Source organism: Hippocampus zosterae, chromosome 1 (assembly GCF_025434085.1).
Source record: "Hippocampus zosterae strain Florida chromosome 1, ASM2543408v3, whole genome shotgun sequence".
NCBI lineage: Eukaryota > Metazoa > Chordata > Actinopteri > Syngnathiformes > Syngnathidae > Hippocampus > Hippocampus zosterae.
This window is the reverse complement of record NC_067451.1, coordinates 9,828,666-9,848,901: the sequence shown is the minus strand read 5'-3', so window position 1 is coordinate 9,848,901 and position 20,236 is coordinate 9,828,666. Positions and strand designations below refer to the sequence as shown.

The following is a 20,236-nucleotide window of genomic DNA, read 5'->3' as shown; positions in this document are numbered from 1 at the left end:
CCAGCCTTTCTTCATTCGGCCCCTCCCCTCCCAACACAAGCCTGTGATGTGACCGTCTCAGATAATGAGGTGAGAATTTTATTGCGGCCTTCTGTGATCCTGGCACCAGTCTGCGAGGATGACAGCGTGCCTAGCGCATCCCCCACCCTCTGCACTCCCCAAGCCCGTCGTGGTGCCGGGGGCCCCCTCATGGCCAACATTGGAGCTGAAGGGTTTTCCCCATTGTCCCATAGAAAGCACTCTGAGGATTTATTCAAGTGATTCTCAAAGTGTGGGGCTCCCTCTAGTGGTACACAAAAGAATCACTGCCGTTGTTCAATTCAGTTCTATTTAACTTTTTTTGCATTTTATATTTTAGTAACGAGTTTTTAAATTTGCATTGAGGTGCAATTTTGAGTACCTGATTTTTTTATATTACTAGAAGTTGTCATATTGATGCTACTCTGAAGGTCCAGTAGGCTACTAGTCAATGACAAATGTCTGCTAGTTGGGGCTGGTAGGCTTACTGAGGTATCACAGTAGTTTATTAGTCAAGTTTAATTATGTGCGAGTAGGCCAAAACCAGCACTCGTAACAGAAAAAAGTTACTAGCAATAGAATCGTTGTACTTGTGCTCTGAATTGTCACTAGTGAGAACAAAGACTGAATTGGTACATGTATTAGTTGGTACATTCAGTCTATACGCTCACTTATTTGTGAGTGTATAGACTGAATACTATAATTACTAGTGTGCTCTTTTTCCTCACTTGTCAGAGCAACTAAAAAGTGTGGGGCATAATAGTATTACTGGTGCAACACAGTAGTTTCCTTTTAAGGTTTAATTGCATACTAGAAAGCCAAAAGGGACACTATTAGTAGTGGTAGTTTTACAAGTAAGGTAATTGTAGAGTATTAAGAGCATACGAGTACATGGACCTCAAGGTGGATACCAAGGATATGGACTGGAGTAAATGCTGAAGCAACTTTCCATTGTGTCCTTCACTTAGCGGTTAGCGCACTTCAAAGTGAGACATCAAGGGGGTCGACTTGCGCATGCCATGCGGAGAATGACAATGCCTCGTGGGTCTGAGCGACGTGCCGCTCCCAGAAGACACAAAGGCCTAAAGCCTGCTCCCACACTGAGGAAGTGCTCATTCAAGAGCGCAGGCATACATACAGGATGGCCGCGGCCTAACTCTCTATTCTATATAAATGAGGAGGGACATATGAAGGCAACACACCACACTGACTGACAGACACACAGACAGTCTTGTCACAGTGTCCTGTTAGACAGATTTTTGCTTGATAATAAATGCTGTTTCATCACACTCATCTTTGCCTTCATCAAGTGGATTTCACTCAGTGGTCGGCAGTGCATAGTGAGTATTTAACCCACCTCTTAATATCACCACTATCCACAAGTAATTAATGCCCTCTCGAAAAATGGGATCGCTGAAAATTGACTTTTTGGACAAAACTATGAAAATAAATGGTTTCCTTCCATTTTGTCAAAATGGAATCGGCCAATCAGAAAACCCAGCCGAGAGGAGCTTCTGTATTTCAACCAGTTTTACAGTACTGTAATTACCTATACATGCCACAAGATGGCGGTAAATTACTGTTTTGGCCGAGCCACCAGAGCAAGCCAAAGCAATACTGTTATTGCACAAAGAACAGCATTAAAAATGTGCAAATTGGGAACTTTGCAAATGTCCAACCACACAGGTTGACTGTAGTTATCAAGTCAAACTCCTGGTTTGCCCTCAAATCTGCCTTTCATGCCTGCATCTTGAGCGAGCAGCGAAAAAGTCGGCCGAGCTGGCCCACTTCTCATTTCTTCTGGTAGGTCCTGTTACTCTACAAATCTTTTGTGGAGGGCGCAGGACAGAAAAGGGTGGTGACGCTTGTCAAAGGTGCGGAGAAAACAAACAAACAAACAAACAAGATGGCTAATCCCTCCTGATGAATGCACAGTGTCGCAAATACCTCATTAGTAGGCACAGCCAGACTCAAGACCAATTTCACTCCTAAGAAGTCATATAAAGACAATTAAACCCATACTGTCAGCATCATTAAACTTTTATTAATGTTACATGTGGTGTAATCGTGTACAGCATGACGATAGAGTCATTATTACAGATGTGTTTTAATGACATTTTCACTTTCCTAACTGTTAAGTACAATAAAAATACTGTAATTCAAAGCAAAACTACTCGCCCTTTGAAAACACTTGATAGGCAAATAACAGCACGATACTGACACCTGGTGGAGTTTCCGGATGCATTGCTGGAGGGTTGCACAATGTACAGAACACAAAATTGTTAGGAAGAGAGGGGACAGGGTGATACTTCACCTTCTGTTTCCCGAAACTCATTTCAGTGGTTTGTTTTTAAATAGATTAAATGTTGAGTTAAAATTAATTTATTATTTACTCAATTCACCTTTATTTAAAGAGGTGTACATAAATAGTAATCGAGTATTAAAAATTAAAAACAATATGGAAGGAATATCCATTCATTTTCTAATCACCTTATCCTCACAAGGATCGCGGACGTGCTGAAGCACATCCCAGCTGTCTTCGGGCAGCAGGCGGGTACACCCTGGTTGGCAGCCAATCGTAGCATTATGGAACAATAATATTAAATAATAATAGTGTTGTCAGCGGCTTACTTATGCAGTATACCCGCGTGTCAGCCCTCAAGGCGGCTGGATAAACGGAGGAAAAATCTGCGTGACAGTCTCTCGCTTTATTAGAATTGGTCAGTAGTCAAGTATAACACACACAGCATATATAATGGACAACCCGGACGTTGGTGAGATCCTTCAAAGTAAAACAGGAAATACTTGAGAGCATATTTGTCTGTTCATAACAAATAGATAAATGAATAAACATGATGTATTTTTTTTAAATAAAAACAAACATAGGTCTTAAAACAGAGACAGTGAAATTATTTAGAATTACTTTTTCATTATTTGTAGTTATTACATGTTTTAATAATTGTATTTATAAATTATCACATTGATGTAATTAAAAAATAAAAATAACCAGCCCAAAATGAAAATAAAAATTTAAGTAGTTAAACCAGCCTGAAGTAAGATACGATGCAGACGTTGCCACATGGCGTCCTCTAGTGTCTCCTGGATGTCACTTCGGCTGCGGGTTAACTGACGTCACTTGTGTAGTCAGATCCGCCTTGCCGGTGGGCACCACAAATAGATACCTGATGTCTAAGCCGTGTAAACATCGCGTTCGGACAACCCAAAACAGTTTTACATTCGTCTTTTAAAGCCAAATTATCAAGATATGGGCACGATTAAAAAGGACAACAGGCTAACAAGTTCGCAAAGCTTCTCGTGCGTCGGCTTTGCAGGTTTATTCAGCAAAAGCGCCACATCGCCTTTGGAAGTGGTGAAGATTAAAAGTCAAGTGGGAACATTTCACTGCAAAAAAGGTTTCGGACAAACTTTTCTCATCATCTATCAAAATGAGGGATTCAAAGGCTTTTGGAAGGGGAATCTTGTCTCTTGCCTTCGCCTGTTCCCTTACACCGCAGTCCATCTGACAACCTACAGAAAGTAAGTCCGCATACACTTTAATCGTGTTTAAATGACAGATTTGAGCTCAGTGTGCACAAACTGGTGGTCAATTGGACCATTAATGATCCATTTATTCTTGTTAGTCAACCTATTAGTAGGAGGTGACTTTGTGTAGCGAACAGCGACCGCAGTAAGGGTTTTATCGTGTTTTCGATTGGTGGAAAGCACAACCTTTAATAAACTTCGTATTTAAGAGCGTAACATTTGTCAGGCTTTGGTAAAAGCAGTATGTTTTGACGTTATGATTTACTTCCTGTTTCTGAGCTCCTGATTTTTTCCAAGCCAATTGGAGGGCTTTCTTTTCTCAGTCGATATTCAAATTGTGAACCCTGAATTTTACCCTGGGTTTTAACTTACAGGAATTCATTTGCCGTTAAAAAAACAAACAAGCAAACAAACAAAACGATGACTTGACAATCTAACGAATTAAACATCTAGCGGCGTCATATTTGGGCACATAAGTGGACACAGCATTTGAGTGCATTATCGGTCAAAATAGCTTTTGGATCTTGAGATTGATTAAAAATGTGTACATTGAACTTGAAAACTGTACCGATACTTTTGAGCTAAGTCCTGTTTGATTTAACACACACATGTCACGTCTTAATGCACAGCCGTTGTTTGAAAAAGTAATACAGCATTTGAACATTCGTAGACTGAAATCTATAGAGGTTGTATCTCCTGAGAGATCAGATGTTGGGCAAACGCAGTCAGTCTGAGTTACTCCCGGTCAAAACGTGATGTACTGTATTGCCAACCGTATGACTGATAAAGAAACACTGAGGTAAATACAAATAGAGCAGTGGTAGCTGCTATCTGTAAAATGCATCAAGAAAAGCACACCTCTCATCTAGGACACGTGCTAATGCATATATAATCACCCATCTCGCAAAATCTGTACAGTTGTTACAAAGTCTTCCAGGAAAACAAAACCCCAACTTTCCTATCCAGCACACATTTCATGAGTTACTGTACACTCCGTGGTAACTTATTAATTCTTTCAGAATTCAAGACAGCTCCCAGGTTTGCTACTAATTTATCTGTGACCTGTCAAATGGATGAAGAATCTGATGAACAATAATTTTCTTCACCAATTAAATGAAATTTGAAAAATTTCTGCGCACACCATTAGAGCTCTCACGGCACGCTAATGTGCTGCAGCACACTGGTTGAGAATCACTGCACTAAAATAAACAGCATTTTTGGGGGGTGGGCTTGTGGGAGGAATGTGAGAGTGGGGTCATGTTTGAAACAACCAACAAGTAACATTCAATTTGTGCCCAGGATAGTCCACCTTCACATGGACGAACTGGGCTTCATCTCCCAGGCGAGAGCCATCGCTGCGGGCGGGCTGGCGGGCGTGGCCGCCGCCCTGGCTACGTACCCCCTGGAGGTTGCTGAGACCAGGTTGATCGTCCAGAACAGCAGGGAGCCTTTGTATGCTGGCGTTGTTCACACACTGGCCAAGATCCACAGCACTGAAGGCCTACTCGCGCTCTACAGGGGCTTTTCCCTCACTGTCTTAGGTAAGCAGACACCAGGAAAAAGCATCTACATCACTGATTCCTGAACCCTGTGTCATGTGCAGTGAACGTCCATCAGGTGTGCCTCAGGAAATGATCGAATTTAACCTAACTGAAGATGTTATCATATATTGAGAATGTGTCTTTGTTTGGCCCAAACTATGCCAGCGCCAAATGGGTACAGCACAATTATATGTTCTCATGTCTGTTTGACCTGTCTTTCCATCTGTTGCCAGTCAGACATCTGAATAATAGCTTAAAGTAGATGGGTCAAGATTGGACATTTGAATAAATTAAAGCGAGATTATTATTTCAGGCTACAATAATCCTGTTTTGGAGGATAAGGATCAGCACTGCTGCAAATAGCAGAAATTAGCAATTGATGCCCCCACAAATATTTAGAATTGCCTAAATATTCCACAAGACGGTAGCGAAGCTCAACCTATTTTCTAAATGAATTACCTCAACTCACTTCAACATAGTTCTTAGCACCGAGTTGCCGCAAGATAGCGGAACAGTGCTACTTTTGTCAAAATGAAGTTCCACAATTTACTTCAAGTATATAGCTTTATTTTTCAGCAAACAACAGAGAGGTTGCAAGTGTGTGTGTGTGTGTGTGTGTGTGTGTGTTTCTAGGAGCCTTTCCCTTCTCCCTGGGATGCTACGTGGTGTACACAAACGTGGACAAAATGTGGCAGGAGCCTCCTTTCCGCTTCTCGCCTCTCCAGAACTTCATAAATGGTTGCCTGGCAGCAGGAGTGGCACAAACGCTCTCCTACCCCTTTGAGACTGTCAAACGCAAAATGCAGGTTAGTCACTGGAGCACAGCATGGGTGGGGAAAACGTTTGCATGTGATTTCTGTTTAAAAATATATCTATTTATGTATTCATTTAATTTAAATGAAGCTATCAAAGCTACCTTTTTATACTGCATTATATATGTGGTTCTCAAATCTTTTACAAGTACTTCCAAAAAAAACTGAGCAATCCAGGTACTAACATTACCTTGCTTAGATAGTCAAAATTCAGACAAAGATTATTTTTCTAGAAAGTGTTTTTAATATTATTGTCAGTGGCCATAACATTGTGCACGGTTTGAAGATCAACATTGCACTAGAACAGGGGTGCCCAAACTTTTTGGATCGAAGATCTACTTTTCGATCAACTAACCTCACGGGATCTACCCTTACCGGCGCGCGCACGCACGCACACACACAAATTTAAGATTTACCTGCTTTATTTTATTTTTTAAATATTTTTTTTGTGAAAATGAGACTGATAAGATGATTAGTGTGCACTGTATATTAACACAAAAAGTATATTACTAACATGTACAAGGACACACAAATGGTTGTTTGTTTTTTTTCTTCTCGACACTCCTCGGATCTACTTGGGACCTGTCTTAGATCTACCGGTAGATCAGGATCTACCAAATGGGCACCCCTGCACTAGAATATTGGAAAATGTACATAGTTAAATGATTCAATTAAAATATATTGCACAAAAGTAAATAATTGTGACAAAAGGTCCATCTGTACCGGTATTAAAAGTTAAATACAACTGAACTGTAATCAACAATTCTACTGGATTAAAAAAAGTTTTTAGCCACTATAAATGCATAGTCTGAACATTCAATTTGCCTATTACAAGAGGGAACCTGCACCACATCACTCACAATTTTAGTGACAAAAAACGCTTTGTTCCTTATTTTCCTTTTTTTTCTTTGTTAGTTAACATAAGCCAATTCCTTAATTTTTTATATGTTCATTGTGACCTTAAAACTCATTTTAAAATGGGATTCTCTATATAAGGAGTGAACATATATTAAATGTAGTTGTATTAACGTCTTGAATCCACAAGGGGGCGATGTAAACGTTTTCATAGGCCAATGCTGAAGAAATTAGGTTTTGCTACTCTGTGGAGTAGTCATTGTACAGCTTGTGTAGCACAGTACATTCACTGTCCCATAGATATAACTCGGCACACAGCCACACTGCAGGCAGCAAAACTGAGTACACTCCAAACTGAAAACATCCAACTTGCACCCAATTAGCTATGTGCCTTATCCCTACCTACCGGTATATGTGACTCATTTGTGTTACAAGGTCTCAGGTGTGAATGAGAAATAGATGTGTTACGTTAATCACAAGGACACAAGGGGACAATGGCGGCCCCCAGGAACGGGAATACTACATCCGGTTCCATGTACGTACTATTATTATTAGCTGCCAGCAGCTGGGAATGCATGGCAGATCTGCAGCAGAAGCTTTAGATAAAACGTCTAAAGATAGACTTTGGCTATCAGCATCAGGCTAGCCACTTGACTTTTATGTGCACAACTCGTCCATGGAAAGCCATTTCAGCATTTATTCCGTATCCTTCATATCCATCTTAATACTCTTTTGTAAAGACTCTAGTCTAGTAAAACAATTCAGCATACTAATAGACTAACACGCACTTGGAGAAAGTTTTTTCCCACTAATAGTGGCCTTCATGTATATAACAAAATCATACTGAGCCACACTAGTAACACGACTAGGTCCAACTAGCAGGTATGAGTACCACACTAGTAGCCTTTTTTATCAATCCTTCATATCCAATTTTACATCCATGTACTAAGATGCTCTTTGTCCTCACTGTAGGACAACTTTGGCATATTATTCAGACAACGACAGTACATGTTGCGAGTTAGATAAAACTGCACTAGTTGTGGGCTCTTCAAGTAAAACAGTTCATCGCACTGGTGGAATCTAGTTTTTTTTTCCACCACTGTCTCACATGACTGTATGGCGTTACTGCATGCGAGTCGGACAATTTTGGCATACTTGTAGGACAACTTCATATTACAACTACGAGTGAGGCAAAAATGTGCTCTCATGGTCAACTGTACTACTAAGTAAGTGTGACATTTATGCCTGTAAAACTAAGACTTTATTCACATAATTATAATTTTTTTTACAACTTGATATGTAATAAATTGTGTTTTTATATGGTTTTGAGCATCTTTTCCAAAGCGTCCTTGGCTGGCATGAAAGGCGCTTTTAAATAAAATGAATTATTATTATTATTATTATTATAGTAGAACGGGTTGTTGCCCAAAACAGAAAGAAAATAATTTGCAGTTTAATATTTTAATATACACCCAAACTTCTGCTTTATTGGAAAGCCTCAGTTTACTGGAATCACAATCAATAATCCCACAAAATAAACACAGTAGACCTTTTACTTGAGAAACTTCTGGCAAACATTTTGATATATTATTAGTTGTACTTTGGACAGGTGAATATATATTGTAGGTAGGTTGACCCTCCACTTTCTCATCTTGAGCCCCTTTTCACAACACGTCAACAAAATATAACAAACAAACCAGTAGTGAACAATAGTCTTCGGTACATACAAATGGTAAAAAAATGACTGGATGGATTTTTTGTAGCGATGCATTTTCAATATGTATTCATCAGGACTTCTGCTTGTAAACATTCAGTGTAGATGAATCCCTTTCTAAAAGTTGCTGTTCCCCGAATCCCAAGTGACAGTTTACGATGCCGGCGCGTTCCGACTCATTTGCCTGCTTCTTAATGAAAATGAACTTGCTTCTCATCCGGTTAATGACCTCGGACGGGGAGGTAGGATCATACATTCCCGAGCTATAAAAAGCTCTTTTGCAGGTTCAAGAGGGTTAACGGCTTGGAGATTTTCCAGCGCAATGGAACTAAATGAGGTGTTTGAATCGAGTGGGTCTCCGTGACCCTTGGAAACATTATTACAGCCATATTTCGCAGCGTGAAGTCGTATTCGAGTTCATCAGGATGACAAGTGGGCTGTGGAGGAAGGACGTTATGTGGTTGCTAAATTTGAGGCTCCTTCTGATGCTCTCTTCGCAGGCGCAGAGTTCCCGACTACCGCATTTTGGTAGCGTTGATGTGCATTTCAGCGGCGTGACCGACTGTTTTGTACAGGTGGTCAAAAATAAGGGCGTCCTCTCGCTCTGGAGTGGCCTTACCGCCAATACGATAAAGGTACAGTGACGACATTATATGGGCCCGACTGATTAACAGGCCAGCGGTTTCAATGCCAGATATGAGCTCATTTAAAATCCACAAATATATATTTTAAAATGTATTCATTTATTGCTACAGACGTCAGAAAAGTCATTACATATAGCGAGAAAGTTGTCAAATTGTGTGTAGATCACAAGTAATTCTCGAGGCTTAACCTTCAAGTTTCAAGCATGTCCCAAGTTACTGTGTGGGAAGAATCAAGTCAAGTCTCGTTCGAGTCATTACTAGAGTTAAGAAAATCACAAGTCAAGTCACATGGTCTTGCCCAGTCAAACCACGTCATTCATGAGGCCGGGTTTTCCATGTTGAGTAGAACTGGCCGTCCTACATGTGCACGTGCTGGTGAGCGTGAGAGGCCCATGAGGGAGGTAAAAGGGTGCCACGGGGAGGGAAAGGGAGAGGGGTGGCAGTGGCTGCATGAGAAACAATGCGGAGCGAGTAATTAATAGCAAGAATATCACGAGTGAGGTGGGCAAAGTTTGCTTCGGGAACAGCGTGCTCTGCTCTCCGATTTCAGCCACAAATGTCAAGGTGGCTGCATGTGCTTTTACAACTGCAAAAGTCAAGGTAGAGCTCATTTGTGAGAATATGTTGGCCCCTCTCCTGTCTGGTCATGTCCAATCTTCTCCTGTCCTATTTGCTATCACTGGGGGACAATTTAATAAAATGTGTTGAGTTGGATTTTTATACTGATTAAAACTAAAATTGCCAATCTGAGTCCAAAATTACAGTCAGTTTTTTTTCTAGCCCGTCAAGTTTTTTTTCTCCACAGTTACCCTCCAGATAAGCAAAGTTGCACTGATTAGCTGTACTAAGATTGTAGTAAGAGGAGTTGATTGTGATTGGAGTCATCTCTAATCATCTATAATTAAGACGTTAAATGCAGTGAGAGGTGTATGCAGCTCCCAAAAGGTCAGTGCTGTCAATGTCCTCAAACGGAAAACTGCTCTTGCATCGTGCTGTAACCTTGTAAACATGAACATACCATTTTAAGTTGTATTTCATTTTATGCTATTTTTTTGGTTTGTTCGTTTTCAAAGCTTGTAAATATAGTATTCCATCGTAGTGTTTTATTTACACGCACACGCATACACAGATTTTTTTTTGAAGAAAATGGGGATCTTATGGCTCAAAATTTGACGATGTGATGGAGTTTTTTATTCTGTACCCAAAAATCAGTTAAAAACAGCTGTCAGAACTAGACCTAACTGAACAAAAATTGTGTTCCCCAGTACAGTATACGATAGTTGTTGCAAGATATTTTGTGCTCCGCTATGTGCTACTCATTGCATCCTGCCCTGTCCTGTCCTGTCCTGTCCTGTCATATGCATCTTTTTTGGCCCTACCTGATCCTGTCCATTTGCCACTTGTTGCATAATGACCTGGCCTAGACTTTCCTGCCCTGCCTAGTTTTGTTATGTCCTATTTTCTACTTTTCACATCTTGCATTGTACGGTTTGTCTCGGCCTGTCCAATGCTGTCATACCTGTTTGCTACTTCGATCTGTCTTGTCTTGTCTTGTCATATTCTGGCCTTCGCTGGCCAACCCTGCCCTATCTATTCCAACCCTTCTTTGTGCTGTCTTGCTCAGCATTATTTGCTACTTTTTGCGCTTTGCCCTGCCCTCTCCTAGGCATTCCTGTTCGGTCCTATTGCCGACTCATCATATTTTACCCTGTCCTGTCTCTGTCCTTTACCATCTGGTTCCATCCTCTCCAATTTGTTACTTGTGGCATCCTACCTGATAGTGTCCTATCCTGCCCCATCTTTCCCAATCCTGCTGTGTTCTTCCCTTCCTGTTTGACTCTATTCTGTACTGTCCTGTACACTCTAATGCCAACTGTCCATGCCCTATTTGCTACTCGTCATATCTTGCCATGCTCTACCCCTGTCCATTCCTGTTATCATGCCTGTCCAGGTTTGCTACTGTTGCATCGTGCTTTGTCTTCTCCTATGTCCTTTTCCTATTTGCTACTCGTCATATCCTGCATTGTACTGTTTTGTTTTTGTCCTGTCCTATTTATTAGTCATGGCTCTTGCCTTATCCTGTTCTGTCCTATCCTGTATACTACCCTACTTGACACACCCCTTCCAACACTTGGTGTAGGACTGCCTTCCCAATCCATCATATATTTTATATAGGTAATTAGGTATACTCCACCTCCTATGTCATGGCATTGTCATATGCTGGTAGGATTCTGTTATTGCTGGTATATCAGTTTTTCCCCCATTCTGTCTTTGTTCTGCCTCATTATATGCCAACTTTGATGGTATCGTTTCCAGATAGTGCCCTACTTCGGCCTCCTCTTCGCCTGCTTTGAGCTCTGCAAGCAGATTTGCCTGTACCGCAACGGCTACATCGTGTCACCGCTGAGCTACACGCCAGCGCCCGGCGTGGACCAGAGCCTCAGGCCGGCCGAGCTGCAGGAGGTCAAGCGCTACCTGAAGAATAGGGGCTTTGGAGCAGCCAGCCAATCCACCATTGGAAACCGCTGGTGAAAAAAATCCACGGAGGAGGAAAAATCCTGAATATCTTCTGACAGTGCAAAAATACACCTGTACAAGCTCATACGAAAAACAAAATGTGCCTTTACAGTGAACCCCTGTTTATCACGAGGGAAACGTTCCAGACCCACCCATGATGAAAAGATTGATATAGAGAAACCACTTAACATTTTTATATAGTTTTACCTCTCCTACACATGTGTATGTATACTGTATATACACACAGTGAAAACCCACAAAACGGTCACTTATTAATCTGTTGTGTTTTGAAAGGTATTGATTAATACATTTGTTATATGGCTTTTTACAAAGTGTATGCTATCTTACAAAGGGCCCTACTGTATTTATTTATTGACTCTGATCCATTTTTACACAGCTTCTAACTTATTTGCTCAATTATGCTACTTTTTGTCATTTTAATTCAATGGGTTACCTTTTGTTATTTCTCGAAAAAAGAGTAACTCTATGTGTCAGTCTAAAACTAAGCATGTGTACAGGCAACATTTGATCTCACTGATGTGTCTATACTTCGGAAACAATCCTCTGCAATAATTGCGCTATTATATGATGCATTCTACCTCTTTTCCTGTCAGTGTTATAAAGAAGAAAGTACCGTTATGTTTTGTTTATATACCATTTCGCAGACTCACAAAGTGCTTTACATGAAATGCAGTCACGAACAGTACAGTCACTGCATCAACAACTTCTCAAAACAAATAAGTCCTACTATTTTCAGCTGTGGTATGCGTTTATAACCTCCTTACATCAAGGAGGTTTTATCTGTTCAGTGCTGTATTAAGAAGATTACACACAACCCACACACCCCCAATCTTCATCGAAAATAGTTAAATGTCGGCAAAAGTGCCCTTAATGCCTTCTAATTTCTATAAATAGTGAAGTGCACATTTCCACATCTTTTGTCTTAGCTACTTCAAAAGGACTATTTTATATCTTACTGTGCCTTAATTGTTATTTGGGTTATCGTAGCACATACATTAAAATAAACAATGCTCTTTATTGCTGTAAATGGGGCCTCGATGAATATTTGAGACTGCTGTACAATGTGTGCGATAGGACGTTTTGAAATGAAAACTGATGTTTTTATTATGTTTTGCAAGAAACATAATTTTCATTTCAGGACTGACGTTTATTAAAGCAATGATTCCCCACCATTGTGACATAATTTGTCCATTTTCACTTAATTGATCTGAAAGTTATGAATGTACTACAAATAATGTTTCTTTGTCCATCTATCAATTCCAGCCATGTGTAGTGACAAGCAGAATAATTAAATGATATTCCACTAGATGACAGTAGGTCCATTTAACCGGTTTATCCACTTGATGGCATTCATACAGCATGCTAATAGCTTTGTGTTCAACAAAAAACAGTTGAAGTTCCTCAACTCGCTGTTAACATAGTTCCTGAGTTTGCAGTAGTGACTAACGCAGGTATGCCACGGCATTATATTTTACTATTCGTGGTAATAGAAACATCAAAAAATGGTGGTGTTTTCTGGGACTGAATTAATAGAATTTCTAGATACATTGGTCACTACACACCTTGTTCTATGGTCGCCGTTCGTAACCACGAAACGTACGTCGTATGTCGTTTGAGAGACAGTCCCCGCCTACTCGCCTCAACTCTCCACCAATGGGCACCAAGAGCGGAAGTCGGGACACAACCTCTGGGCTGTGACTCTTTAAATCTCTCCTGCTGTACTTGAATTTTGGCCATTTCAACATTGGACGGTTAGAGTGCAGCCGGACGGCGACTTTTTATTTATCAATTGTTTTGTGTTTGTTTGTTTTTGTTGTACAAATATATATATATTTTTTCAGTTTCGACAGAGGGAAGGATGAGTGAACAAGCCATTTCTTTTGCCAAGGACTTTTTGGCAGGGGGTATCGCTGCCGCCATCTCCAAGACCGCCGTCGCCCCCATTGAGAGGGTCAAACTTCTGCTTCAGGTCATCTTCATTCCTGAACTTAAATTCACTTGTATTTATCGAGCGCCAGATCACAATCATAAAATATCATTTGACCAATAATATCTCACTACTATTCAGCAGTATGTGACCACTGTTGTCAACCTGTCGTGAGGCATTCAAGAGCTCTGTGGTGTAGGAAATATTACTTTTTTTCAACCATAATTGATCGTTGGCACATATTTTACGTTTCCAATATCTCGTAACACAAGTTAACTAAAATGCCACACAAAGTATACACCTCATGCTGAGATAATAATAAAACGGAAATAATTTACTTAATTAAAAGTAAAAAAAAGTATACTCTAGTATGCACATAGGTACGAAGGCAAACATGAGATTTTACTGTCAATTATATTTGCTTAGATAATTTTCCATGCTAAAAAATATCTGCAAACAAAATAGCTTCCCCTCATTTATTCACTTGCATAATGCTCGTGCTGAGAAGAAAAATTACATCACGAGTTGCATCTTTTTTTCAACCAACAGCTAACTAGGTTGACTCAACTTTTATATATTATTAAAACATGTTCATCAATACTATGATGTGCCAACAATAAAAAACAATTCTCTTTTATAATGCTAAGGATTGGGTATGTCTTGATTCTCCAAAATTAGAGCAATCGATTCATTCATTCATAATGTTTGAATCTGGGATGATTGCATGTGAGAAAAAGGCATTAATTTAAAAACGCCCCCTCCGCGGCACAGTGGCTGAGAAACACTGGATTTGCATGTAATGTTATACTCCATTCATGGCGAGCTTCAGTTACTGTCTGACCAAACATAGACAAGAAGCATGAGCGTAAACATGCACTCAGCCCAGCTGGTGTGACATGAGAGTTGGTTGGAAGTTAATAGACATTGAAGGCAGGACACATTTCTTGGTACAGCACCATTCATACACAAGGCAAATCCAAAGTGTAAGCATGTCAATACAGAAAAAGTCAGAACAGAAAAACCGAAAGACTATTTCAGCTTTTGTTTACTAAACACTCTAAAATCAATTTGATATGCAAACCATATGATAAACTGTTCAACATAGTTCAAGAAAAAAATCTCAATCGACACTTGGTGTTATCGTTGCGAAAGCAAAAGGCCTTCCAAGTTGGACTTTGTCACCGCTGCCTGATCGCTTTCCAGAGGCAAATAAATAATGATTAAAAGCATGATTACATAAAAGGACACAAATCAAGGTCACTGCAATGAAGAGATAAAATAATAATAATCCATCCGGGGTGGCCCGGTAGTCCAGTGGTTAGCACGTCGGCTTCACAGTGCAGAGGTACCGGGTTCGATTCCAGCTCCGGCCTCCCTGTGTGGAGTTTGCATGTTCTCCCCGGGCTTGCGTGGGTTTTCTCCGGGTGCTCCGGTTTCCTCCCACATTCCAAAAACATGCGTAGCAGGCTGATTGAACACTCTAAATTGTCCCTAGGTGTGAGTGTGAGTGCGAATGGTTGTTCGTTTCTGTGTGCCCTGCGATTGGCTGGCAACCGATTCAGGGTGTCCCCCGCCTACTGCCCGAAGACAGTTGGGATAGGCTCCAGCACCCCCCGCGACCCTAGTGAGGATCAAGCGGCTCGGAAGATGAATGAATGAATAATCCATCCATCCATCTTCTACCGCTTATCCGGTGCCGAGTTGCGGGGGCAGCAGCTTTAGCAGGGAAGCCCAGACTTCCCTCTCCCTAGCTACTTCTTCCAACTCTCCCCGGGGATCCCAAGGCTTTCCCAGGCCAGCTGGGTAACATAGTCTCTCCAGCATGTCCGCAAAACCCTAATGAATAATAATAAATAAATAAATAAATAAATAAATAAATAAAAGCAAGATAGTGAAAATGCTAAACTTTATTTTTTTTTTCTTGATGACAAGGCAGCAGTGAACAATTTAGGGCTGCATTATGAAATGTATTGAGGAACACGATTCCTCTTCACTCTGCTTGTGATTCTGGCAAACACTCAATAAGCCTCAAGTGGTCGAAAAGTCTCAGAGGGAACTAAAAGAACTTCCTATATTATGACCAAGCCCATTCAAGACTTTTTAGACTAATAGTAACATTTTGAATGTGAAGGTCACTGCGAGGTTTTGGATCAAGAGGAGGATGAGGTTGAAGGAAGGGGCATGAGAGGGCGAGGTGTGAATAGTTGAATGCTTGCTGTCCGGATTGCACTTTGGCACGAAGACGCAAAAGTCTCATGAGACATGCGAAGGTGCCCTTGGCAGCTGCAACGCTTTCAGACTCACGTATGGCAGAGGGCAACACGCACACCGGACTTTTTAAACATCTTAAATGATTGGTGTTGTGTACTTCCCATTTCCGGAAATTAGAATATTAGGAGAGTAAAAGTGTATATTTGAAATATTGAAATATGACTCTATTCCCTCTTTAAAACTTGATTTTAATAACATTACATAACGACGGCTATCAACATTTAATGACTTTGTTCTCTGAAATAGGCGACTTTTAATGGGACGTTTTGGGGTCAATAAACTAAAAAGATGATATAAAGTTGTATTTCCAAAATTCACTTGTTCAAATTTGACTTTGGTCTTTAGTTTGACTTGGACTTTAATGATTTGTGTTTGAAAAACTGGACTATTCTTGTAAGATTACTCCTTCTTTTGTCATCAAAAATACAATTTGATTCAAATACCACTGCGACTTTTTTTTCTCTGAAAAATTATGAATTAGTTGTTGTCACTTGATGACTTTGTTTGTTTTTATCCTCCGCCCACAGGTCCAACATGCCAGCAAGCAGATCTCGGTGGACAAGCAGTATAAGGGCATTGTGGACTGCGTAGTTCGCATCCCCAAGGAGCAGGGCTTTCTGTCATTCTGGAGGGGCAACCTGGCCAACGTCATCCGATATTTCCCCACCCAGGCCCTCAACTTCGCCTTCAAGGACAAATACAAGAAGATTTTCCTGGATGGCGTGGACAAGCGCAAGCAGTTCTGGAGATACTTTGCCGGCAACCTGGCGTCGGGCGGCGCGGCGGGGGCCACCTCGCTGTGCTTCGTCTACCCACTGGACTTTGCCAGAACGCGTCTGGCTGCCGACGTGGGCAAGGCGGGGGGTGGACGCGAGTTCAAAGGGCTTGGGGACTGCCTGGTCAAGATCACCAAGTCGGATGGCGTCAGGGGCCTGTACCAGGGCTTCAGCGTGTCCGTGCAGGGCATCATCATCTACAGGGCTGCCTACTTTGGCGTCTACGACACCGCCAAGGGTCGGGCGACATTAGTCTCTTTATATTTGTCTCTCTTTCTGTTTCTGTCTCTTCAGCTGCCTGTGCCTCTTTAGCTGTCTGTCTCTCGGTCTGTCTGTCTCTTTCAATATGTCTGTCTGTCTGTCTGTCTGTTTCTGTTAAACCTTCTCCCTATGGTGGCCAATTTGTCTCCCTATGGCAGTCTCTCTCTCTCTCTCTCTCTCTCTCTCTCTCTCTCTCTCTCTCTCTCTCTCTCTCTCTCTCTCTCTCTCTCTCTCTCTGTATTGATCTGTTGCTGTCTTTCCCTCTATCTCTTTATCTGTCTGTCTCTCTACCTGGGCTCTAGTCAAGTCCACTTTTATCTCGTCCAAGTCAGGTTTGAGTCCACAAGGCTGGAGTCTTATTCCAGATGAGATCAAGAGCAAACCGTAAGAGAGAAAGTATTTTCACAACCATAAAATTAGAGAAATTTTATTATGCTCAACACTGTTTTTGGATGGCATGGAACCCTTTGTTTTTTTTTTAACTGTGTGTGCAGGAATAAAAGTGTAGTTGGACTCGGTCAAGTCGCTAAGATTATTCTGCGAGTCCAAGACAAATGTCGAGGAGTCCGAGTCATGTCCAATACATTAAATAACTGTCTAGTGCAGACTCGAGTACTACAGCCCTGCTCTCTACATCGCTTTTCTTTTTTCTTTCTCTCTCATTTTTGTGTTCCTTTACTCTTCATCGTTCTGTCGTCTTCTCTTTGCCATTTCCAACCTTGTGCGTGTCTCGTCGGCAGGCATGCTCCCTGATCCCAAGAACACTCACATTGTGGTGAGCTGGATGATCGCTCAGTCGGTGACAGCGGTGGCAGGTCTGGTGTCCTACCCGTTCGACACTGTCCGCCGTCGTATGATGATGCAGTCCGGGCGTAAAGGAGGTGACAAACACACTCTCTATGTTGCATTCGACTGTTTTGTTCAGGCACATTTTTACAGCACCGACATTGACTGCAAATGTCATCACATACCGTACCGTGCTTACAAAAGTGATTTTAAGCAATGTGCTGTTTATTGTAATGTGCTCTAGCTTTTTCTTAAAGGGGAAGTCAACTGCCAAATTTGACAAGACTTGACAAAAATGTGTTCTATGCAGCCCCATATGTCTAAACACCGTATTCTGATTAATATTGCATTTGTGGATTTTCAATTAAGCAGGAAAGTCCACCCGTTTTGATGGAAAATGACATCACAGTTGCTCAGGGCTCAGGTAACGACCAATCATGGCTTAACTATAGAAAGCCATGATTGGTTGTTCTATTACTGTGCTGAATTGTCTTACTTGTGAGGACAAAGCATGCATTTGCGGATGCACCTTAAGACAGATATCAATCATATTGAAGAAATGCTCAGAAACATTTTAGCGTTGAGTTGATGTCCCTGTCAAAGAGGCTAATAGTTTGTTAGTCATTATTCTTTATTAAAAACACCTAACCAAAAAAATGGTGGTGGTTGAGGGGGGCAGGCACGGATTAAGGGCGTTTCACTTCATTTCATTGTGGAAATTATATTCTGAAATTGATTCGATTGGTCATGACTGCATTTTCTACCCCCTGTAGCCGACATCATGTACAGTGGCACCATCGACTGCTGGAAGAAGATTGCCCGTGACGAGGGCGGCAAGGCTTTCTTCAAGGGGGCGTGGTCTAACGTGCTGCGAGGCATGGGGGGCGCCTTTGTGCTCGTTCTCTATGACGAGCTCAAGAAAGTACTGTAATTGTTTTCATTTTCGCTCTCGCATATCTTGTACATTCGGATGGACTGACATGTTGCAATATATTTATAAGGGACCAACTAGTATTTGGCTACTAGTTGTGCCGTGGGAGGGGGGGGGGTTGAAATCTGCAATGCACTCTTGGCCCATGTTTTTGTTTTGTCGCCTTATGTTTTTTGGCCCACACCTGAATGTCGTCCACTTAATGCAGGAACTTTGCCTGGAAAAGAGAAATAAAGGCAACTTACTGAGTGAACATCCTGGCTAGTGTTGTTCATTTTTTAGCGGTCAATGACATATACGAAAATGAACATTGTAAGATTACAGTGGTCTCATGAGACACAGGTTATATGATTTACAAATTACAGCAAGTAAATGTTTGATAACCCCCTCAGTGTACAAATACATTTACATAACCACGTTGGTTTTTGGGGGTGACCCAAAATCAGCCGTTAAGGTTGAGCTGCCAGAGTGTGCGACATCCAAGACAATTTTTGCACCTGTCAGTTTGCCTAGAAGTCTGACTTTGCGCTGACAGATTTAGAGTCACGGGTGTCAGGGTTTGGATTACTTGCTTCTATGTGAATTATTTCACACTTTTGAATTGAACTTTTATCTCCTGCCAAACCTCCGTCAATGGAACAGATTGCGTTCACCTTGTATTTTTTGGATTTGCACATGGTACTATTTATACAAGTGAAAGGCCTAACATCCTGGATATCCTTCTTGTCCTCTGGTTGTTCCCCAGGGCTCTGTTGTTGGTTCCTTCAGATTTTAGGGAAAAATGATTCGACAAATATGATTCGACTCCACGACCCTAGTGAGCATGAAGTGGTTCGGAAATTGAATGAATGACTGATTCGACTCATTACAATTACAGGATGCTCGATGGACCTAATTAAAGAACGTAGCCATACTTTACCAAGTATTGCTTTGATACTTATGAAATGTCATAAATATCACATTCCAAGAATGTCTTCATAAGGCTGACATCGAAGCTCTACCATAGAAATGAGTAATGTGAGCTCTACGTGTCGCACTAATAGAGGACATGGCCTCATTTTAGCACTTTTTAGTATTGCACTTCTCAGGCGTAACTTTTGACCTGCTGAAATTAGGCAGGGATGTTGTTTGGATTGTTGCACGGGAGAGTTTCTATCCCATTAGGTGACGTCAAATTAACCCCGCAGGCTCACCCCCTGTTAAATGAGATGCCCCCGGCTTCCTCGCCTCGGGGTTTGCTGAATGACTTTAGCCGGGATTAGTGGAGACGCTTTGGCAATTTACGATGTCTACTCGGACGGCTTGTAAGGTCACATGTTGCCAGCAAACTTTAACTTTAGAGCGTTTTAACTTACCGGTAAATATTCTGGAAAATTGACTTCTTAATGGCTTATAAACAGCTCACTTTTTGTATGGGGTGAGTGGATGGTCAGCTGGTTAGCAATTGAGCACATCCGCCTCACAGAGCTGAGGTCCAGAGTTGGATTCCGGCTCCAGCCTTCCTCTGTGGAGTTTGCATGTTCTCCCTATGCCTGTGGGTACACCGGTTTCTTCCCACATTCCAAAAACATATATGGCGGGTTAATGGAACACTCTACATGGTTCCTAGGTGCTCACCA

The 20,236-nt window shown here is 41.4% G+C and overlaps 2 protein-coding genes and 1 long non-coding RNA gene across 3 annotated transcripts; all 3 read left to right on the top strand.

Moving 5' to 3' along the window:
* The first annotated feature begins 3,131 nt into the window (after positions 1 to 3,131).
* On the top strand, positions 3,132 to 12,837 carry slc25a43 (solute carrier family 25 member 43). Its single transcript, XM_052071426.1, has 5 exons — positions 3,132 to 3,555; positions 4,861 to 5,102; positions 5,736 to 5,908; positions 8,984 to 9,118; positions 11,444 to 12,837. Exons 1-5 carry the CDS (start codon positions 3,284 to 3,286, stop codon positions 11,657 to 11,659), a joined length of 1,038 nt encoding a protein of 345 aa, XP_051927386.1. The 5' UTR covers positions 3,132 to 3,283; the 3' UTR covers positions 11,660 to 12,837.
* On the top strand, positions 5,915 to 7,517 carry LOC127607754 (uncharacterized). Its single transcript, XR_007964145.1, has 2 exons — positions 5,915 to 6,185; positions 6,523 to 7,517. It is a non-coding gene; the product is annotated as an uncharacterized LOC127607754 (long non-coding RNA).
* A 544-nt stretch (positions 12,838 to 13,381) lies between the features above and the next one.
* slc25a5 (solute carrier family 25 member 5) lies at positions 13,382 to 18,870 on the top strand. The gene is made up of 4 exons (XM_052072764.1): positions 13,382 to 13,634; positions 16,391 to 16,877; positions 17,641 to 17,781; positions 18,460 to 18,870. Exons 1-4 carry the CDS (start codon positions 13,524 to 13,526, stop codon positions 18,615 to 18,617), a joined length of 897 nt encoding a protein of 298 aa, XP_051928724.1. The 5' UTR covers positions 13,382 to 13,523; the 3' UTR covers positions 18,618 to 18,870.
* Positions 18,871 to 20,236: the final 1,366 nt, after the last annotated feature.